Source organism: Protomyctophum parallelum (genome assembly GCF_964188405.1).
Source record: "Protomyctophum parallelum genome assembly, chromosome: 12".
NCBI classification, from domain to species: Eukaryota; Metazoa; Chordata; class Actinopteri; order Myctophiformes; family Myctophidae; genus Protomyctophum; species Protomyctophum parallelum.
The window spans coordinates 36249763-36274384 of NC_139712.1; the positions used below are offsets into that span (position 1 = coordinate 36249763).

The window sequence follows — 24622 nt, forward strand, 5'->3', positions numbered from 1 at the left end:
ACATCGGGCGGGGGACGAAGGTGATTGGCTTCCCATGAGACCGAAACGAAAATGTGTTCAAAGGATAATTGCGAACGCAGTGAGCCACTTACTATGACAGCAAGGGCTGAATGTCTGTGTGTGTGTGTGTGTGTGTGTGTGTGTCACGCTGTTACACCACCCGCCCGCCACCAGAGGGCGCAGCTGTAGCACACACACACACACACACACACACACACACACACACACACACACACAGGGCACAGCTGTAGCACACACACACACACACACACACACACACACACACACACACACAACCACACACACACGAGCTGCGTTCGCTTCACGCGTTTGCGCGTCTTACTTGTGAGTAGGCTAGTAAGTGCAATTTTATTTAGTTTTATTTAGTTTCGGACGGGGGTGATCTCGTTGCGACCGGGCCGCCGGATGGAGTAAATGGAGTTACTGTTTGAGTCTCATTCATGGGGTGAAAATAAGATTTATTCAACAAAAACACTTTTTTATACTTTTTTTTAACTTTAACTGCTTGAAGACAAATACTGTACATATATCAGATAAGTCACTATAGAAAAAGAAAAAAGTTTCAAGTGAGTATTCTGCTTGAGAGAGTGTCTTTCACAAAAGTGCTGTTTTCTCAGACAAATTATTTCAGAGGGCTGATTTTGATGAAACCATGACCTATTCAACTGCCTATAACTAAAGAACGGAACATGCTACAAACATAATTCTTTTTTTGGGGGAAAGATGAGACTTATCACTTTCATATGAGTTATTTCATGACATTGGGACATATTCACATAATATTATATATGGGCTTTGACAGATTTGTCAAATGTCCACATTGCCTGGAGGAGAAGGGGAATATAATGAAAACAAACATGGCCTGGAAAGAGTTAAATTGTCTTCAAAAATGTAACATCCCACGCACCCCACGCACGCATGCATGCAGGCAGGAACACACACACACACACACACACTCACACACACACACACACACACACACACACACACACAATCTATTTTGGTACATGGACATGAAATGACACAACAGATGAGTAAAATTGAGTATTGAGTGCAGACTGTCCTTCACATCCTTTTGTTAAGAGTTTTGAGTGGACCACATATTCAAACAAAGAGAACATTCTCCATGGAGAGACTCCACTTGTCGCTCCATGTTTGTCCTTCATATGAAAGAGAGAATTCTCCCTCTCCATCCACTTGTACATTTTAATAATAATAATAATAATAATAATAATAATAAAACGTTATTTGTATAGCACCTTTCATGACATGAAATGCAGCTCAAAGTGCTTTACAGAACAATGGCGAATAAAAAAGAAAAGCAAGGCAACGACATTAAAAAAACAAGCAGTAATGCATACAGTGAGGACATGAATAACAAAAAATTAAAGATCAATTAAAAGCAATGTTGTAGAAGTGGGTCTTGAGCTGTGCTTTAAAAATGTCTACAGAGGCTGCCTGACGAAGGTACATTGGGAGCTTGTTCCATGCCGACGGCCCGCAGAAGCAAAAAGCTGCTTCCCCGTATTTTTTAGTTGCCATTTTTTTAGGCAAAGTGAGCAGGCCAGCAGTGGAAGACCTTAGGGGGCGGTTTGGGACATATTTAGGCAGGCAGTCATGTAGGTAGGAAGGTGCGAGACCATTGAGAGCTTTATACACGAGTAAAATAATTTTAAAATCAATCCTAAAAACAACCGTAAGCCAGTGCAGTGAAGCCAAAACTGGAGTAATATGTTCTCTCATCTTAGTTCTAGTTAAAACTCTGGCTGCTGCATTTTGGACAAGTTGTAATCTCTCAGTTGCTTTCTTAGGCAGTCCTGAAAAAAGTGCATTGCAGTAATCAAGCCGAGAAAAAACAAAGGCGTGGATTAGCGTTTTTGCATCGTCCAAAGACGTGCAATATTTCTAAGGTGAAAAAAGGCAATCTTGGTAACATGATTAATGTGTGAATTAAAATTAAATTCAGAATCAATAATGACCCCCAGGTTCTTTACTGTACTGTTACTTTCTACAGTCAGGTTGCCAAGTCCGCTTATTATTGATTCTTTCTGCTCGCTAGAACCGATTATGAGAACTTCTGTCTTATCCTCATTTAACTTTTACACAGTTATATGTTTAATGAAATCACTCGATGCCGCTTCCCATTCTATCTCAACTGAAGGTTGAGAAAGATTTATTTTCTATTATTGCTCACGTTCCAGACATAAGATAAGGTCGTGCCATTATAAGGAAGGTACTCAAACACACAAAAACACAGAACTCTTCCTTTCATACAGTACCAATAGACTAAACGGTTTCACCATGCCAACCTGCCTACACTAGTCTTTTCACAAAGACACTTCAGTGTCAGGTACCCAATGCTCACAATGCTATAATTGTTGTTGTTGTTTTTTTAAGGCTAGCTAGATTCTACTGAAAAGGAAAGCTTTTAGTGGGCATCTTGTCATGAGAGTGACAGTGAATATGAACGGCACCAAACTTTTTACCAGAAGGACATTTTCCTGCACCTATATAAAAGCACCGCAACGGAAATGAGCTGCTGGGCTTTTTTGCGTTTATGCCGTGGATGATAATGGTGTGGTTATCAATAACGCTGTCAAAGTCCGGATAATCCAATATCATGATGATGAGACTTAAAGGAGAACTCCATGCTAGAATGCTTTCTTATCTTTCTTATCTTTCTTTGTAGTTGTTACGTCCCCATCAAAGACGTCCAGGTGTTTTTTTGTGCAAAAACTCCTTATTGGCTATTTTCCCTACCATAAGCCCTCAATGAATTGCATTGCATTGAATGGGAATTGAATGGGGCTATGGGGTGTTATGCTAATTCGCTTATTTCCATCGAAAGAAGTAGTAAAGTGTGCCGCTTGGGATAATATTTACATTATGAAGAGAGGATATATACAAAGAAATTATAATTTTGAGCGATGGAAATAAGTGAATTAGCACAACACCCCATAGCCCCATTCAATTCCCATTCAATTCAATGCAATTCATTTAGGGCTTATGGTAGGGGAAATAGCCAATAAGGAGCTTTTGCACAAAATAACACCTGGACCTCTTTGGTGGGGACGTAACGACTACAAAGAAAGGTAAGAAAGCCTTTTAGTATGGAATTCTCCTTTAAGATTTCATTCATACATTTTCAGTGGGGAGGTGTTAACCCATCTTGGGCGAGAACCCCTGGTGTTTTAAGCATTATGTTATACTTTAGCTATTGAAAGATATTTTTGAAACATTGTGAAAATGTGGCGCAAATCTTTGAATATATATATTCGTTCAGAGTGAATGTTTTTAACTCAAATCTTTGCTTCTGGTGGGTCCCTGGAACAACAACAATACATATAATTCTAGGGGTCCTTGACATGAAATATTGAGCACCACTGATACGGAAACATTTACTTTATTTAAAACTGTTAGGATTTAGAGGCCATTTTTTAGAATCGTCCTGAGGTCTAAATGGGTTAATGTGGTGAGAAAAAAAAAAAAAAGCTTATACTGATCTGCTGCAACACAAGTCACATCATGTATGTTCCTTCTGCTACTTTGTTTCTATGTTCTAAATGGATTGACAGTTTGCTGATACCGCTGGATCACCCCAGCCGGAACCGAGGAGACAATTACTATATCAACAGGTAATATTGTAATTGTTATTATTATTATTATTATTATTATTATTATACAAGTAAAATTGGCTAAATTTGGACCAGACCACTGTCAAACTGGAGGTTTGACAGTGACTTTATCTTTCTGACTAAACTTTACATATCATGTTTGTTTGCCGTTGTTTTCTGGGCTCCAGAGCCACGATGCTGCGCGCTCACACGTCGGCCCACCAGAGGGAGCTGGTGAGGTCGGGCCTGGATGCGTTCCTATTGGCTGGAGACGTTTACAGGCGGGACGAGATCGATGGCAGTCACTACCCCGTGTTCCACCAGATGGAAGGAGTACGACTGTTCTCTAACCACCAGGTGTGTGTGTGTGTGTGTGTGTGTTGAAATTAACTATAGAGATGTTTCACACCAGCCAATTTATTGGAGTGTAAATGATCAATTCAGTGCAAGAAAAAAGGAATATTGTTTTTATTTTGTTCACAGCACAGATGAGGCACTTACATTTAGCTACACCGTCAACAAAAGACAGATATTGCCCTAGTAGTTAAATAGAATCGTTGTTCAGTGATGCATTTATATGCAACTTTGTTATGGTCCAAAGGTACAGTATATGACAGTCGGCTCTGAGCTATTTTCATAATATGAATGGAAATATTGATTATATTCTGTTATGGCTCCTCTTGAAAAAAGGGTTTTGACACCCCTGGTTCAATGGACCCTAATGGCCCTAACATTTGGCAAAAATAGCAGTTCTACAAAAAAAGGGACTCTCAGAAAGAAAGAAACCAGGTCCAAGGGGATTAGCCGCTGTTTCCATCAGTGGTGGTAGATGTAAACAGATATATTCTTCTTACGTAAGGTGGCCTCTGCAATTTGTGAATTATAGCCAAAGTATAAAATATGGCTTACTGGGTGTATACGTTTTCTAATAATAATCTAAATCTGCAAAGTACTGTAACTAGTGTCTAGCGATGCCAAATAATGTTACATATGTAAACAATGACATACTCAAGTGAAGTAAAATTACTGTAAGGTTGTACTTGAGTAAAAATGTACTTTCTAAATCTGGTTTCGGTGACCCGGAGAAGGCCTTGTGGTGCATTTAAAAAACAAACTCTGTAACATTGGCCTGTATAGTGGACTGCTTTGCATGGTTGGAGAGCCCTGTCCCTGGTGGATACTGTGTTACACGGGGAAGACAATTTAAGCAGCGGTTTGATTCATTTACAAGATGTATTACCTGCAACTCTGTTAGTTTCACGGTCTATCAGACCTTGTTTGTTCTTTGTGTTGATGGGGTGTTGAGGTTGGGGAATTCTGCAGCCTAAAGACGGAGGTTCACACATTCCAATGCGTGGTTAAAAATCTATCTTGGATAATGAATGTTAATGTCAAGTATTTGTCCCCCCCAACGTACTTAAAGTAGCATTACATTTCCATTCTCCGTTGATCTATCTTCGCCCTCGTTTAGTATTTCATGTCATGTAATGCAAGAGAATGCACTCCAAGTATACCACCAACAAAACAACAAGGCACTTGCAATGTCCCTGGCATCACACAGCACCCGCCTTACATGTCCTGTGTCAGAACAGGTTTCAGGAATTGAAAATCTGAAAGCCACTCAGTAACGCATCAACCACACAAAGTTGAGTGCACTTTTATTTTTATTCTTTCATTATTTAAATGCTTATTTTATTTGAAATGGAAATATCCATTTAAACAATTAACATTGTGGAGATACAAGGTTTCTGTCTGGCAGTGATGATATAATTTTTACCTCTAACAATAGAACTCTTAATGGATTTTGGTAATGGTCCAGCTTGTTTTAATGGTTGGCGATGGTGCCAACTCTTTTAGCCACTGTCATCTGTGAGTTGAGTTGTAAAGTTAACTGGAATGTGGAGGAGTTCAGTTTCTGTTTGTCTTCAATCTCTTTTGGGTTTATTTTATTTTAGGGTTTTTGTTTTGTTTTGGTGTGTTATTTTAGAAGGCAAGGCCGCAGTGTCCTCCCTGTTGAGTTGATAAGATCCATATATCTCTAAATGTCTTCATCCCATGAGCCATATCCACTACATCTCTGTCTGTGCTGGGGGTCTCAATATCCCGCACAAAAGGACCACCATTCTAGAACATGGTGTGTAAGAAAGACGTAGATTTACTTTTAAAAATATGCTGTTTTGCTTTGTAAATAAGTTGCTGCTCCCTGTTTCTTTTTTTTAATTTGCTCCTATGAGCCGGTGAAGGGTGATGATGTGTGTATGCATTTAATTTAATTGATTCTTGTGAATCAGTGTTTCTCAAAGTGGGGTTGTTTTGGGTTCCGCTGCTAAATGCAATATAGCATCAAACCATACAGTTAATGTTGTATCATTGTGACTAGCTGTGACTCTGGCCATGGCACTGAATTAATGTTGTATCATTGTGACTAGCTGTGACTCTGGCCATGGCACTGAATTAATGTTGTATCATTGTGACTAGCTGTGACTCTGGCCATGGCACTGAATTAATGTTGTAGCATTGTGACTAGCTGTGACTCTGGCCATGGTACTGAATTAATGTTGTATCATCGTGACTAGCTGTGACTCTGGCCATGGTACTGAATTCATGTTGTAGCATTGTGACTAGCTGTGACTCTGGCCATGGTACTGAATTAATGTTGTATCATTGTGACTAGCTGTGACTCTGGCCATGGTACTGAATTAATGTTGTAGCATTGTGACTAGCTGTGACTCTGGCCATGGTACTGAATTAATGTTGTAGCATTGTGACTAGCTGTGACTCTGGCCATGGCACTGAATTAATGTTGTAGAGCATTGAGACTAGATGTGACTCTGGCCATGGTACTGAATTAATGTTGTATCATTGAGACTAGATGTGACTCTGGCCATGGTACTGAATTAATGTTGTATCATTGAGACTAGATGTGACTCTGGCCATGGTACTGAATTAATGTTGTATCATTGAGACTAGATGTGACTCTGGCCATGGCACTGAATTAATGTTGTATCATTGAGACTAGATGTGACTCTGGCCATGGTACTGAATTAATGTTGTAGCATTGTGACTCTGGCCATGGTACTGAATTAATGTTGTAGCATTGAGACTAGATGTGACTCTGGCCATGGTACTGAATTAATGTTGTATCATTGAGACTATATCTGACTCTGGCCATGTAACTGAATTGATATCATTGATACTAGATGTGACTCTGGCCATGGAACTGAATTAATGTTGTAGCATTGATACTAGATGTGACTCTGGCCATGGTACTGAATTGATATCATTGATACTAGATGTGACTCTGGCCATGGTACTGAATTAATGTTGTAGCATTGAGAGTAGATGTGACTCTGGCCATGGTACTGAATTAATGTTGTATCATTGAGACTAGATGTGACTCTGGCCATGGAACTGAATTGATATCATTGAGACTAGATGTGACTCTGGCCATGGAACTGAATTGATATCATTGATACTAGATGTGACTCTGGCCATGGTACTGAATTAATGTTGTAGCATTGAGACTAGATGTGACTCTGGCCATGGTACTGAATTAATGTTGTATCATTGAGACTAGATGTGACTCTGGCCATGGAACTGAATTGATATCATTGAGACTAGATGTGACTCTGGCCATGGAACTGAATTGATATCATTGAGACTAGATGTGACTCTGACCCAGTTTTAACCTGACATTGCAGGTTCAAAGACATTTTTGTTTTACTTAAGTAAACTTAATTGCCATACTTAAAATACCAAATATAAAATATATGAAATGATATATAAATATATTCAATAAATATATGAATTCCCTGTATTAAAAAAAAAGTGCAACAGTGTTGGCATTCAGCTAGGGGTTTCGTGGACATGAAAATGTTTTAACACCACTGAAGTTAAAGTGACACACGTGCTATCCTTTGTGCTGCAGGTGTTCTCTAAGGTGGAGAATGGACAGGACCTGTCGTTGTTCGAGTCAGGCGGCCGCAGGACCCCTCACAAACAGGAAACTCACACACTGGAGGCTGTCAAACTGGTGGAACACGACCTGAAGAAAACTCTCACACACCTGGTCACACACCTGTTTGGAGAAGGTACTGTCTGTATGTCTGTCTGTCTGACTGACTGACTGTCTGTCTGTATTTTCATGTTGTAATTTACAGATTGTTTAACTAAATCTACTACTCCCCTCCTCCATCAGAGGTGGAGGTCAGATGGGTGGAGTGCTACTTTCCTTTCACTCATCCCTCCTTTGAGATGGAGGTGCGTTTCCAAGGCGACTGGCTGGAGGTGTTGGGATGTGGGGTGATGGAGCAGGAGGTGGTCAACTCAGGTCAGGACGAGCACACGCACGCACGCGCACACACACACACACACACACACATGCACACACACAATCTCATGTACCGTATACATTCCGGATACTGCAGCATAGTGCCATGTACAGTCACACTGCTGGCATCTCGGTCGATGTGCACGGGTTCACCAAACCCGGAAATTATGCACATCAATGTCAAGAGAGACAGATACAGAGAGAGAGAGAGAGAGAGATAGTTTTATCTCAGTCTTCTGGTGTGTGCCACCCCATCCGCTCACCTCGCGTGCCGGGGAGCTCGCTGCAGAATTCACCCTCTTTCCACTTGATTGATCAGCAAAACAGCAGAGATTGAGGAAGATTAAATGTAAGGCTGCGGAGTTGACCCGAGGCTTTACTCCACTGCGCCAGGACAACCTCTGCTGTAGTACTGGATGCACCTTAATGCACACTGCACCGTCGCTGTCGAGCATATCGTCATATAATAGCCTTTATTTAACCAGGTTAAATCTCTTTTCCAACAGTGACCTGGCCAGGCCAAGACGCATCATTATTACAACATTCATGCTACAATGCAAAACAACACTACATACACACAAGAGAACACAATATCCAGTTACCCTAATGTGCTGAATACGTATATGGAAATATCCTTTAAAAAAAACGGGGTCGTATTTTAACTGGGGACTAGACTATTTGACATTCAATGTTCTTTTTTCCACAAATGATTCTTGAAAAATGAGGGTCGTCTCATAATCACAGTCGTCTTATATTCGGCACAATACGGTAAAATGGTTACGAACGACTTGTAAAAGCAGTTACATTTAGCCTCTCTATCCTGTAAAATAGATAAAAATTCCTCCCAAAGTGATCACCTCAGATAGGTTTCTGATCCAAATCCTTCCAGGATTAAGGGGCAGCATATTTACAAGCTTTTCTTTCTTTCCCCTTTCTTAGTTTCAACGTCTGAGCAGTGTTTTGGGAACGCATGCAATAAACCTAACCTTATTTCACCTTTTTTTATGTTTCCAACCCGTAAATGAATTCCCTCTTTTGTCGTACAAGAATGCCACACAAAAGTAGCAAAAGTGACATGAGCTTGCAACATATGTGTGATGCGCGATGTGGTTCACACTATGCTGTGGAGATGTAACTTTTAAACAGCAAACTTTCTTTTAGTCAAACAATGTCACTTACACCACCTTTAATGACAGATAGTAGTTTTTGCCACTGTTGCGGGATGTCTGAATAAATGCGGCTGTTGTCTCTTTCACTGTCTGACTCAGCTCTCCTACTATATCAACACACACACACACACACACACACAAACACACTCACACACCATTTGTCACTGTTTTTTATTTCACTCTGTCGAGATTTGTTGTTGATCATTGTTCGTAGCTTGTGGGCTTGTCAACTCAGTGCGTGTGTGTTCTGTCTTATTGATCTGACAGACTGATCACTAGACCTGATTAAAGAAACACGTAGGACATTTCATCCACCTGTGTGTGTACTGCCATCTTAATGGGCTTCTTCTGTTGCGAGAACAGCCTGTGCAGTAAAACCACAGTCATTCATCGTGAGGAGCAGTGCATTTGTGACACTCATACCTGTCTAGCTGACACACGTCACAGATGAATAAACATACACAGCATGGCTCCCGGGAACAGGATCAGGAAGAGGGCTCACGGGAAAAGACAAGAAACTAGAAAAGTGTGCTCCAGGCCCGGGTTGCCTATCCAGGGCCCGCAAACTTTGGAAGGCAGTCATGGCCACTACGCTTTTATTGGCATCTGAAAAATCTAATATTATACATCTTGATCACATGACCCCAGCAAAGTGGCAGTATGCAAAAGTACAGATTTGTATTAATCCGCAAATCGTTACGCACACAGACTCCGATGCGTATTAATCTATTAATTATTCCAATGCTAAGTACGAACATATTAGCAACAGACTGTAGTGTAGGGACACACATGCACACACAAACACCGGTGTCACTCATAAAAAAGAACAGATATGTAAGCTTACAACACGCCACATTGCCTTGACAACTCTCTCTCTCTCTCTCTCTCTCTCTCTCTCTCAAGGCAATGTGCCTTCATTCTTCAGGGTAGGCTACGACTACAGCAGCAAAACACTTCAACATACAGACAAGATGAGGCGAAAAACACACACAAAATCTAACCCATTCCGAAAACAATTATAACGGACAAAGATTTAGGAATCAAATTCGAAGCAATTACTTTCTTTCGGTACAGTTTGTTAGTTTTTTTTTTTTTTGTTTTTGTGTATCATCTGTCTACTGAGGTAACACACCTGGGTGCAGTTTACAACCCCACCACAGGATAGTGCTAAAGTGCAGAGCAGGAAGCTCTGTCAGTTGTGTGCGAGTGTGTGCGTGTGAGTGTGCACGTCTGTGTATCCTGTTCTCTCTTCTCTTCTCTCTCTCCAGAGGTAATGTATTCTCAGCCAGTATTAGTGCAGGGACGCTAAATTGGTGCTCAATTGGATCAAATGGATCCAGACAGACTAGCTTGTACCGTTATGTCAGGTACTTGCACGCTCGCACACACGCACGCACGCACACATTTGCGGCTCAGTGGAGAATGGAAATGAAAGAGGCAGAACGTTTAAGCTAGTGGTTCTCAATGTGCCGTGCAGGGAACACCAGGCGGGGCTGTACAGGTCTCGATGCAACACTCTGTGTGAGCTTGTAGATCGGCTATTATCGGCGAGTGACACTGTAGTACAGCCATAGACGTGAACAGAAAATCACACCCGTGTGAAGTGAGGTGCGCTCTTATCATACGTCGTCATGCATCATCTCACTCTGGCCAATCACAATTTGCGTCCTCACTTTTGTCTTCAATGTTTGTGTTTACACAAACACTCAAAGCTGGACATAAAGAAATATATGGATGACGTCATCCATTGGAACAATATTGAAGCCACTATTTCAGCGACTCCCAGTAAGACGCCCTGAGGGAGAGAAGAGTGTGTGACTGACATATGGAATGTCCATATATGGAGTTCTAAGGGTGGCAGCAGGGACAGTGTCTTGAGTGTACAGGGCCCAGGTAGGCCTAAAGAATTACAAACAAAATCTAAGAAATTCCATAAGTAAAAAACTATAATAATTACGGAGTAGTGAAAATACCTGATTTTCAAGGTTGTGAGCTTGTAGATAAGCTATTTTCACTAGTTTGCATCCAGGGGAAAATGTCTAATCTCTCTTTTTGGGTCTCGACCGGAAGGTTTGGGAACCACTGGTCCCAAACCACTGGAGAACTGCAGCATTTTCAGGACTGCCTTATTAGCCTCGTTTCATGCAGCGACGGTGTGTAACGGACGCTTGCCTCCTCCTTGAGACGCAGTGGCGTCATGTTGTATGATGATGTTGTAACAACTCGTACTTCAGGTGAATCCATTACGGCTGGTCTGAGATCTGTGTGGAAGAATGAGAGGGTGTGGTGGGGAACGTCCAATAGGAAATGAACAGCGAGGCAAATGGGCCAATTGAAAACGGGCTATCCCTATTCATTAGAACCAGCACCCCCCCCCCCCCCCCCCCCCCCATTCCATTCTGTATTTTATCTCTTGGAAAAGAAAAAAATATATTTCTCCCTCCCTCCTCTCTCTGTCTCTTATTAAAACAGTTAAACGCACGATGTCGCTCTACACTCCTGTATACCCTGAAGAGTGTGTGTGTGTGTGTGTGTGTGTGTGTGTGTGTGTGTGTGTGTGTGTGTGTGTGTGTGTGTGTGTGTGTGTGTGTGTGTGTGTGTGTGTGTGTGTGTGTGTGTGTGTGCGTGTGCGTGTGCGTGTGCGCGTGCGCGTGCGAGAGGTGGTTCATGAAATCTGATTAAAACTGGTGCTTCTGCAAATTAACAGCTCTTCAAACCTCTGGGATTGTGTCTCTGTGCGTGCGAGTGTGTGTGTAGAAAATAACTTGTAGTGTACGTCCTTGGCTCTGCTGCAATGCACTTGACATTAACGCATATACATACACTTGCATACAACATTAATAGATGCACACCGCACAGGCATGTAGTGCACAACATTTGCATATTTACACGTGTGTGTGAAAGTACACACACACACACACACACACACACACACACACACACACACAATTGTAGTTAGAAAGTGTTATTGGAGTATCTTAGAGCACTCCTCGCTGCAGGGAAACAGACACGCACGCACGCACGCACGTACTCTCTCACACACACACTTATTTCTCCAATTCTCACTCTCTCGACCCCCATCCACTGCGGCACAGTGGCTCTGGTTGGCATGGAAACCACTCATTCAGTCCCCTCCAACACACACACACTCACACACACACAGTTTCTGGAGCAGAGAGAGTGAGAGACCAAATAAGGGTGCTGATTGAAAGAGAGAGAGAGGGATTTCGGGAAGAGAGAGAGGGGGGGGGGGGGGGTAGACGGGTGAATTAAATGTGTAACAGAGGAATAGCAGCCATATGTGAAGTGAGGCTTCATGCATGATACTAGCCTGGGGCTGTGTGTGTGTGTGTGTGTGTGTGTGTGTGTGTGTGTGTGTGTGTGTTTTTGTAAGAATCTAATGAGAGAGCGAGAGAGAACATAGATGGATAGGTGTTTTACGTTTTGTATTAATATAGTTTGACATCTCACGAGAGAGAGAGAGAGAGACATTGCAAGATAATTGACAGAAGAGAGAGAGAGAGATGGAAGGAGGTGTTTAATAGAACCGGGGGGGGGGGGGGGGGGGGTTGATAGAGGGGTGATAAAGGGGTGTAACGTAACGATACGGTGTTGATGTATATCGATTTAGAATTTCAATGATTACTACATCGATGTGACTTGTATCGATCGATAATAGTTCTGCAATGCAAATACCGTATTGTCCCGAATATATACAACTGTGATTATAGGACGACCCCCATTTTTCAAGACTCATTTGTGGAAAAATTACATTGAATGTAGAATAGTCTAGTCCCCGATTATAATACGATACGTTTTCTAGGATGTTTCATATTCGGGCCAATAGGGTAATCCATTGTATCGACACAAAAAACGTGAGTGTTTCAATATCAGGCAATGTTAAGACAAGAAAGAGAGGTCCAATTATTTTCCCATTCCATATCTCTACGCTTCCACACTATCCACATGTTTCAAAGAGGTTGTGGAATAGATTTTTTTTCAACGGAAGCCAGTGACATGAAGATAAAGCTACGTCTGACATTTGTAGCTGCTACATGATCGTCAAGACACAAAGACACATAGCTGCACAGTATACAGTATTTGTAGCTTTCTGTATCTGCCACAGCATTGCCGATAAATGGATGGATGGTGGAGGGAGGGAGGGAGGGTTGGGAGGGAGGAAGGAGAGGCGTGTCTGCTATTTCTTTGCTTATTTATTCATTAGAATCCTGCTGCGATGTAATCCCTTTACACACACACACACACGTATCCACATATGGGTCCCCGTGGGACGGTACGCATGTGTGTGTGGGCAGGTTTGAAATCTGATTAAACTCGTGTTGGTGACAATTAACAGGCCTTCAAACCTCTGGGAGTGTGTGTGTGTGCGTGTGCGTGCGTGTGTGCGTTCCCAGGGGGGTCTCCTCTGTTGCTGGCATCATATGGGACCTGGCGCTAATAGCCATCCTGGCTCACTTAGACACACTTACGCACACACACGCGTGCATGTGCACACATTTCTAGTACTATACTTGTGAGGACATCAACATTTTGGGACAGTGATTTTATGCAAGCTATTGTATTCTTCTTCTTCTTAGAAGTCTACATTATGGGCTAGTAAGCACCATGACGTCAGCAGTAGTATAACTGGCATAATTCAAGACGTTTTACGTTTATGACTTATACAAGCAGCAAAATGTTGTTGGGACTACATAAAACAAAGAAGGCAATTAAATCGTAAGCAATAAAATAGAATGACAATAATTTATACAGATATACAGTTGTAGGACAAAGTAGCTTAACATGATTAGCAGTGTTTCCTTATGCAGTCAATTCCTGATACATACTGTAGCAGATCAAAAAAGGTTGCGAACAACTGCTCTAAATATCTAGCCCTTACTTTAACCTGACACTTTTCCTTAAAGTAAGCATAACTCCCCAAATAATCTTTTAACATAGAACGACCATTTATCGTGTGAGTACCGTGATAACTCTCATTAAAATGTTCTATTTCTCAAATTGTACTGTATATTTGTAGTGACATTTGGTCCTCACAAGTGTGTGTGTGTGTGTGTGTGTGTGTGTGTGTGTGTGGTTCAGCTGGTCTCCGATTTGATCCTGTTTAATAAATCATTAGCCAATTTTTACCCCACACCTCCCCTCCGTCTATCCATCCATCTGTCCACCCCCCCCTCCAAATCACCATCCATCCATCTTTACACCTCCATTTATTGTCCTCCAATATTTGTATTCTTCATTCTGGTCATTGTTTTTAGTGAGTTCACAATACGGTTAGATAGATACAGATAGATAGATAGTTAGATAGATACAGATAGATAGATAGATAGATACAGATAGATAGATAGATAGATAGATAGCGCATTGAGTCATCACCGTGGCGACCTGTCTTGTTCTGTTTGACTTGTTATCTCCGCCCACTCTTGACCTTTGTTCCTACACAGACACACACACACACACACACACACACACACACACACACATACACAGACACACACTGTCGTCACTCCATTTCTTTCATTTATCCATCCACTCATCCGTTCATCTGTGTCTAAACCCTGCCCTCCTTGTGTCTGTCAAGTCCACTCTTTCACCCCTCTGGCCCCTCCCCCCACTGTCCCAGGAGAACCAATCACTGGTGGGAGACAGCTGGTACTACCGACCAACCCCCCCACCACCACCGCTACCCCCTGTGTGAGCGCATGCGCACACACACACACACACACACACACACACACACACACACACTGCACAGTTTGTCATTAACATATCATCATTAAATCACTTCTTCCTTCCTGAATGTGAAGCCTATACATCTCCCTGTTATTCTGTTAAAATTAATGAATGAATGGAGAGAGAAATAGCGATGGCGTGAATGAAAGATGAAGAATCGGAGAGAAAACGGAGAAAATGATTTTCCTTTCATAGATGTTTACAGAGAGAATGAGAACGTGTGCGTGCATGCGTGTTTATTCTCTCCCGTCGTGCACGCAGATTGATAACCGTAAGCAAACCTGTGTGTGTTCATTTGCAGAGAGGGACGATACTTTGGACAGAAATCATGTTTGTTCTCGCGTGCGTGCATTGTAATGTCTAATGCATTTTTCATGCAGACATACAGTAAGTAGATGTTAATGTGTTCATTTTCATATGCGAGCAGTACTATTCACCATATTCCTGGAGTCAGAAGCACTGGGAGGACTCCTGTGTATTATCATCACCCAGATGTATTGTGGGTAATTGGGGCTTAGCAGCTATAAATAGACACATGCTGGCATATTAATAGAAGGAGGTGCAAACCCACTTAACTGTAGCAAGTTTGGAACACACAACACATTCATGTCGCACACCAATGCTTTGATAACACGCTTTGTGGTTGAAAAAGTACTCGCATAGCCTACTTAAGTAAAAGTATCAAGACAGTACCCATACCCGAGGCGGGGTTGGCGAAAGGGCCTTTCTGTGTGGAGTTTGCATGTTCTCCCCGTGTCCCCTGGGTAGGTACCCTCACAAAAAACATGCAGTAATCCTGGTCTCTAAACTGCCTCCCCCTGGCCAGCCAACTGGTTGGAATATGTTCCTTCCACACGCTACGTCCAACCAGGGAAACTCCCCCCTGTCAGGTGTAAAGGAGCAACTTGGACACTCAGGCATGAAGGAAGCATGAGTTCAAGTCCGTTGCTCTCCCCATGTCCCCCATATATGGGGACTAGGTTGGTGGAGGGTGTGTAGAGCCCAGGATCACATTAGATAATTGACACAGGGGTGAAAAATGGGTTACAAAATCGTGGGATAAAAAATTAAGGAAAAAAGTAATTATCAAGACAATGCAATGTATAGAAGTACTCTGTTACAAATAAAAGTATGGTAATCAAAATATACAGTAAAAGTGCTTAGGTGTTATGGTGGTATCAAGATGTACCTAACACTTTCCCTCCCATCCACGAGTTGCACAAGTTAATTGATTGTAGAAAAGCTTCCCTCCCGATAACGAGTTACGTTTTCATTGTTTAATTTGTGTTTTTAAGACTTTTAAGAGGGGTTTACGTCTAATGGTGACGCACAGCGGGTGCGTTCCTCCTCCACTCTGTGTTGTTGCTCGCCACTTTGGATTATGAACATGACGACAATCGATCACACCATTTTAAAGCAGATTTTCATGAAAAGGAACGATGATGTCGGCGCGGTTATTCTTCAAAGGTTAGTGAAATCCAGGCAGTGAACGTGGTATTGCGATTTAATAAATTCCGCAGTCAAACCAATAGTGTCGCGTCGGCGTCGTAAAGTACAGTGGAAAATGCCCTGGGACCATTTCTGTAAATCCCTCCTCAAAGGCAACTACATGCTTGTCATACCCAGGTGGAAGCCAGTCCTATGTAATATGAAATGGAAGCTTACTTTTCAGCTGTTTGAAGAAACAAAAGCACAGGAAATACAGTTCAATAGGATTTAAACCCAAGAAAGCCTGTGGTTTTTCCATTGGGGTCCTTTGTACTCAATTCATTGAAACAACAGCTACAGTATGTTATGACGTCATCTCAAGCAACACAAAATAATTAATATTTCGTCATATATCCCATTACTGTAAGAGTGGACACTGAGAAAGATTACCTCAGTCTAAGCGTGGTTGTCAAGCTCGTTTAGGCTGCGAGGGGCGTGATGCCATCACCAGGGGACAGACTATGTGTACTGGAGCAGGGATATAGCGTGAAGCTGTTGAGGCCCTCTGTGAGATGAGAGGGATTTGTGTTTATGATTACAGTTGTGCGCTATAGTCTCCATCCTGGCTTTACCGCACTACGACTGACCATGATGAGAGTGAGACGGAGCGATGAAGACAGGCAGACAGAGACAGAGAGAGAGAGAGAGAGAACTGGAGGAGTGTGCACCCAAGGGGAGAGAGACAGATAAAAGATAAATGAATAGAGATGATAGATGGATCGGATAGGACACCTAATTGATTTGCGTCTTAGATGATGAGTTTGTCCGGAATCGCATGCGCGTGCACACACACACACACACACACACACGCACACCCACCGTCCTCTCATCATCTCTCTATACTATAACCCAAGTACTGCTCTTGATTATTTTGTCCACCACTGATCCTCTGGGGTATTTCTACTTTTACTTAAACGATCATTTCACCCACTTTCAATTAGCTTTTCGCTAAACCCCACCCACTCCACTCTGCGATGGCAAGCTGTCCTTCTCACCCATTGCAATGCATCATGTTAAATGACGGCATTACATCGATCATTTCAGTAGCAAGAGATTCAAAATGTCTTCTAAATCTAGTCAACCAGCCCTGCAGTAGGCTATGCACTGGACATGACATTATTTCAATAAACTAGAGATGTTAGAGTGAGAAACGGTATCCAACTCAATCAACTTACGCTGTAACTTTCCCAATGTTAAGCTGTGTATATGTTCAACAACACAGCCAATGAAAATAACACTGACAGCTATGAGGTGACGAAAGCTTGCTATCCTTAGCAACGGTTGCTAAACTATTTGGACAATCGCTTTAGGGGTGAGGTTTATCGAAGGGCTATGCTTCTATTATAACATTCTAACTTTCCAGGAATAGGATGGATTGATTGACGCATGCAATTTGTATTCACAGTATGTAGAATGGGTACATTTCAAATGAAAGCCAATCCAGAAACTGCTACGAGTACGAAACTGTGAAAAGCACTAAGACTTGTTTACATCAGGGATCTCCATTTTCAATTAACACAATCCCCACCTAAAAATGTACGTTATTTCAGTTGTATAAATGTGTTTGATCCGATCTAGTGGAAAGGCTACTAACATTAGCTTATGTTGTTAGCCATAAAACTGGACTGCGGCATCTTGATTGCGCGTGCACACACACATGCTTTCAGTCGCTTTTAGGGCCTTGCAAACGGCGAGCGATAAAACACGCCTATAGTTAATTTTCAATGAGACCTGTGTTTTTGCTCGCAAGCATATTTACGTGAGCGTTTATCTCAGATTGAGGTGATCATACATACATTTCTAGGTGCTCGATAAAAAATCCCTGCGACCTCGCGTTCCGTTTCTGTGCTTCTGACGAGAACGAAAGTGTCTAGCAGCTAGTGCCCCTTAAATTATTGATTGTCACCACTGGCAAATCACCTGGTGGCTTTTCAGTATAAGGGCTTACGGCTATGGTGGTCTATGGATGGCATTCTGAGCCAACCACTAGATGGGGCTGTTAAAGTCAAAGAGTTAAATTGACCATTAGTTGAGGACCTATTATATGAAGATCGGTAGAGAATAGATAGGCAATTTGAACACAAGTTACTTTCCTGAGAAGTAACAGTTTTGGACATACAAGGTTTCCACCTGATAAACGGAATTGTACCATGTTGGCGTGAGACCAGGTGTGTTTTCACACGCAGGCGGACGTGTGTATTGTTTCAGTTTGTTCCCATGGCAACAGCTCTCTCTCCATCTGCCCGCATGCAAATAACTGACCATGAACCACACACACACACACACACACACACAACACAATGTGCTGTCATCTTTGTTTGTTTGTTTCTGTACTTTGTTGGTTAGTGCGTGCGTGCCTGCGTGCGTGCCTGCGTGCATTTCCAATTAAGCTACAGCATAACAAAGCACCAATCTGTCCCAATATCATTTCTCTCTCTTTGCCTAGTACTGTATCTGTCCTATACGCTTTCTCCTGTGCTCCTAGTACTGTCTATCTATCCTATACGCTTTCTCCTGCCCAGCTTGTACTGTCTGTCTCTCCTATGCTGTCTCCCTCCCAGCTTTCCTACTGTCTGTCTCTCCTATGCTGTCTCCCTCCCTCCCAGCTTTCCTACTGTCTGTCTCTCCTATGCTGTCTCCCTCCCTCCCAGCTTTCCTACTGTCTGTCTCTCCTATGCTGTCTCCCTCCCTCCCAGCTTTCCTACTGTCTGTCTCTCCTATGCTGTCTCCCTCCCAGCTTTCCTACTGTCTGTCTCTCCTATGCTGTCTCCCTCCCAACTTTCCTACTGTCTGTCTCTCCTATGCTGTCTCCCTCCCAGCTTTCCTACTGTCTGTCTCTCCTATGCTGTCTCCCTCTCAGCTTTCCTACTGTCTGTCTCTCCTATGCTGTCTCCCTCCCAGCTTTCCTACTGTCTGTCTCTCCTATGCTGTCTCCCTCCCAGCTTTCCTACTGTCTGTCTCTCCTATGCTGTCTCCCTCCCAGCTTTCCTACTGTCTGTCTCTCCTATGCTGTCTCCCTCCCAGCTTTCCTACTGTCTGTCTCTCCTATGCTGTCTCCCTCTCAGCTTTCCTACTGTCTGTCTCTCCTATGCTGTCTCCCTCCCAGCTTTCCTACTGACTGTCTCTCCTATGCTGTCTCCCTCCCTCACAGCTTTCCTATACTGTCTGTCTCTCCTATGCTGTCTCCCTCCCTCACAGCTTTCCTACTGTCTGTCTCTCCTATGCTGTCTCCCTCACAGCTTTCCTACTGTCTGTCTCTCCCATGCTGTCTCCCTCCCTCCAAGCTTTCCTATACTGTCTGTCTCTCCTATGCTGTCTCCCTCCCTCCCAGCTTTCCTACTGTCTGTCTCTCCTATGCTTTCTCCCTCCCTCCCAGCTTTCCTACTGTCGGCCTCTCCTACGCTGTCTCCCTCTCAGCTTTCCTGCCGTCTGTCTCTCCTACACTGTCTGTCTGTGTGTGTGTGTGTGTGTGTGTGTGTGTGTGTGTGTGTGTGTGTGTGTGTGTGTGTGTGTGTGTGTGTGTGTGTGTGTGTGTGTGTGTGTGTGTGTGTGTGTGTGTGTGTGTGAGACAGACAGACAGACAGACAGACAGACAGACAGGTTAAAGATGTAAATACACAAATGGATCAGATGAGTCAACATTCACAACCATTTTTGGAACAAAATGCCTCAAATCATCCAATTGTCATCCAAGGCATAAGAAGAAATGTCACCCTTTTCACATTGGCCTATTATAGAGCCACCAGGAGGCCACAACCTGACCTGCCCTGGTGGAGACCTGTGCCCCGAGGGGCACTTTTTCTAGTTTTAACATTAATTCCCAATGATCCACTCTCTCTCTCTCAGCTTTCCTATACTATCTGTCTCTCCTACTCTGTCTCCCTCTCTGCTTTCCTATACTATCTGCTCTCTCATACACTGTCTCCCTCTCTGCTTTCCTATACTATCTGTCTCTCCTACTCTGTCTCCCTCTCTGCTTGCCTATACTATCTGTCTCTCCTACTCTGTCTCCCTCTCTGCTTTCCTATACTATCTGTCTCTCATACACTGTCTCCCTCTCTGCTTTCCTATACTATCTGTCTCTCATACACTGTCTCCCTCTCTGCTTTCCTATACTATCTGTCTCTCCTACTCTGTCTCCCTCTCTGCTTTCCTATACTATCTGTCTCTCATACACTGTCTCCCTCTCTGCTTTCCTATACTATCTGTCTCTCCTACTCTGTCTCCCTCTGCTTTCCTATACTATCTGTCTCTCATACACTGTCTCCCTCTCTGCTTTCCTATACTATCTGTCTCTCCTACTCTGTCTCCCTCTCTGCTTTCCTATACTATCTGTCTCTTCTACTCTGTCTCCCTCTCTGCTTTCCTATACTATCTGTCTCTCCTAGTCTGTCTCCCTCTGCTTTCCTATACTATCTGTCTCTCCTACTCTGTCTCCCTCTCTGCTTTCCTATACTATCTGTCTCTCATACACTGTCTCCCTCTCTGCTTTCCTATACTATCTGTCTCTCCTACTCTGTCTCCCTCTCTGCTTTCCTATACTATCTGTCTCTCCTACTCCGTCTCCCTCTCTGCTTTCCTATACTATCTGTCTCTCCTACTCTGCTTTCCTACACTATCTGTCTCTCCTACTCTGTCTCCCTCTCAGCTTTCCTATACTATCTGTCTCTCCTACTCTGTCCCTCTCTGCTTTCCTATACTATCTGTCTCTCCTACTCTGTCTCCCTCTCAGCTTTCCTATACTGTCTGTCTCTCCTACTCTGTCTCTTTCCTACTGTCCTACATTGTCTCTCTTGGACCAGTAAGGGTCCATTTGGAACCCCCTCAAGGAACCACTGTTATAGAATATAGGGACCTTATTTTGCATGATGGGAGCCACCTTGGGCTGCTTTTTGTCAGCTCGGCAACATAAATCAAGTGCATTGTGAACTAGTTCAGATGCTGTAAAAGTTTGCAATGTTTCCCTGACACAAGAATATGTATGGAAGACAATACTGTTCCCCTGAGCTTACTGGTGTTTCTGTCTCCCTCTCAGCTTCCCTACTGTCTGTCTCTCATACACTGTCTCCCTCTCAGCTTCCCTACTGTCTGTCTCTCATACACTGTCTCCCTCTCAGCTTCCCTACTGTCTGTCTCTCATACACTGTCTCCCTCTCAGCTTCCCTACTGTCTGTCTCTCATACACTGTCTCCCTCTCAGCTTCCCTACTGTCTGTCTCTCATACACTGTCTCCCTCTCAGCTTCCCTACTGTCTGTCTCTCATACACTGTCTCCCTCTCAGCTTCCCTACTGTCTGTCTCTCATACACTGTCTCCCTCTCAGCTTCCCTACTGTCTGTCTCTCATACACTGTCTCCCTCTCAGCTTCCCTACTGTCTGTCTCTCATACACTGTCTCCCTCTCAGCTTCCCTACTGTCTGTCTCTCATACACTGTCTCCCTCTCAGCTTCCCTACTGTCTGTCTCTCATACACTGTCTCCCTCTCAGCTTCCCTACTGTCTGTCTCTCATACACTGTCTCCTTCCCTGCATTCTTCACTTAACCCATTCTGAACGGGCACCCATTTTGGTGTCGGCATCATGTTATGCTTTAGCTATTTAAAAATAGCAGATCTACAAGCTCATATCGCGCCACCGAGTGGCGCGATACGAGCTTGTAGGTCTGCTATTTTTGAAAAATCGAAGACACTTTTAGAATCTGATCTCAGGTCAGAATGGGTTAATAATTAAACTGTCAGGATGTAATAGACATTTTTAGAATCTGATCTCAGGTCAGAATGGGTTAAACAAGACTAACAGTCTATGGGTGTTTTCAGCCATCAAAATGGGACTCGGACCATTTTTCTATTGGTCCACTTTTTGGTCCACTTTAAGAGGACTGCATTTGGTTCATTTTAAAGGGAAGGCCTCACCTTTCTTTTTTGGTAGCCCAGTAAGAACAATTAACAGTCAGTGTTCAGTTACAGTAATGTTAAATAAAATCACACTTGTGTGAAGAGGGGCGCTCTTATCATCATACATCACATTCCGGCCAATCATTTTGGTGTCCTCACTTTTCTGTCCTCACTTTTTATCCTCACATTCCGTGCTTAGCCAATCAAATCATCGCTATGGGGTACACACAAACACACAAAGCTGGGCATGTAGGAGGGCCCTCAAAAAGAAACCTTAGCCAGACATCTTGGTGTAGTAAAGGACTCTGAACTTAAAGACACTTAAGTGAGAGTGTGCATGTGAATTCAGCTTGTGTTTACCCTTTCTAGGCGGGAACCCCTTTTGGTGTTTTAAGCATTATGTTACAATTTAGCTGTTGAAAAATAGCAGATCTACAAGCTCATAGCGTGGCACCGAGTGCCGCGCTACGAGCTTGTAGGTCTATTTTTGAAAAAACGTGAAAATGTTGCGCAAATATTTTAATATATATTCTTTCCGAGCGAACGTTTTAACTCAAATATTTTCTCTTGGCGGGGTCCCTGGAGCAACATAATTTTGTTCAGATGCAGGTCGGCAGCCAATTACATGTATTTTTGGGGGTCGTTGACATGAAGTACTGTGCATACGACGACATGTGAGAGTTCTGAATACTTGTGCTTATCAACTTCCAGTTCATCAAATGTTGTCTTTGTTTTTGACTTCTCCATTCTCCATGAAGGCAATCGGACCAAAAAACAAAGATTCTGTTTGAATCGAAGCCAACTATGTGAAGAATAATTCAGAATATATCAAATCTTTTTTGGGAACAAAAATAATGACCGACTGACTGATGGACCCACGGATGAACTTGAGCTTGCGGACGTCTGTCTGGACATTGCCATCATGCCGCTAACATTGGTCTTATATAATCAATAGTGGTGGGAGGGACATTTACACTCAATTACTGCACTGTAGTACAATTTTGAGGTACTTTTACCTAACTTGAGTATTTTCTGAGTACACTGAGTATACTGTTAGAATTAGTTAGTATTTTAGACATTTCATTTCAGGCCATTTGAAAATAGCTGAACTAGAAGCACAAAACGTGTTGTGAGCTTCAGCTATTCATCAATTTTTTAAATGTTTAATACAGGCCTTTTACTGGTAACAGTATTTATATATATATATATATATATAGTGTTATGGATACTTTTACTTAAGTGAAGTACTTCCTCCACGGCCGATAATCAAACTGCCTGTCTGACACTTATAATGCGTGCCATCGGACCAATGGCACTTTGGAACAATGCACCGTCGGAACTACTACCACGACAGCCTCAGATAAATGTCACCAAGACTCGAGACTTCACCTCAAGTCCCACACGTACCGCACAGTGTAGTGCCAGGTCCAAACTCCCTGACGAAGCTGCTGATTCTCCCCTCACTGTTTAACCCATTCTGACCGGGCACCCATTTTGGTGTCAGCATCATGTTATGCTTTAGCTATTTAAAAATAGCAGATCTACAAGCTCATATCGCGCCACCGAGTGGCGCGATACGAGCTTGTAGGTCTGCTATTTTTGAAAAATCGAAGAGCGACTGACATTTTTAGAATCTGATCTCAGGTCAGAATGGGTTAACCACGTTATAACTCAGCAGGCTGTCTGTCACACAGGAGCAGAGCGTGCGTGCAGCACGTACACATCTAGTCTGGGATCTGTTTTTAGACGCCGCTGCCTCTGCAGCCCGCTGAGCCCAGCTCTCCACACAGTCACTGACTCATCCTGGCATCAAAAGAAACACAACTTCTGCTGTGTGTGTTATTTTAATTTTTTTAATCCCACGATTTTTGCAACCCATTTTTTTTTTCACCCAGTGTCAATTATCTAATGTAATCCTGGGCGCTACACTCCCTCTGCCAACATGGGGAGAGCAGTATATGATGAATTCCTGTTCTGTTCTTTAGCTACATAGAAGTGTCTATTTGTATGTCTCTAAATGTTTTGATGAATTGAACAATGTGGACCCTGTTGTAAACAAGTGTAATGCTTAATTGGGTCGTCCACTCACAGTTAACAGTCTTTGTATTGAATTTGTGCTTAAAATGTACTGTAAATTCTACAAACTGTTAATAAATATTTCAATCAATCAATCAATCAATCAGTGGACTGACCTCTTGCTTCCTTCAATGCATGAGGAGTCCGAGTACTTTTCACCTGTCAGGGTACCTACCCTAGGGGACACGGGGAGAACATGCACACTCCACACAGAAACTTCTGCTGTGTTCTGAGGACTCCAACGCCCCGGCCCACAACTTATTTCTAATGAATAATACATT

General features: G+C 42.8%; 1 protein-coding gene across 2 annotated transcripts in view; it reads left to right on the forward strand.

Annotated features, from left to right (window-relative positions):
* fars2 (phenylalanyl-tRNA synthetase 2, mitochondrial) overlaps window positions 1–24622 on the forward strand; it is a 120722-nt gene that overhangs the window by 43146 nt on the left and 52954 nt on the right. For both annotated transcript variants that reach the window (XM_083778826.1, XM_083778827.1), the window contains 4 exons: window positions 3597–3656; window positions 3824–3992; window positions 7564–7726; window positions 7834–7965. In XM_083778826.1, coding sequence (XP_083634952.1) covers window positions 3597–3656; window positions 3824–3992; window positions 7564–7726; window positions 7834–7965 — 524 coding nt within the window. The remainder of the gene's footprint in view (window positions 1–3596; window positions 3657–3823; window positions 3993–7563; window positions 7727–7833; window positions 7966–24622) is intronic.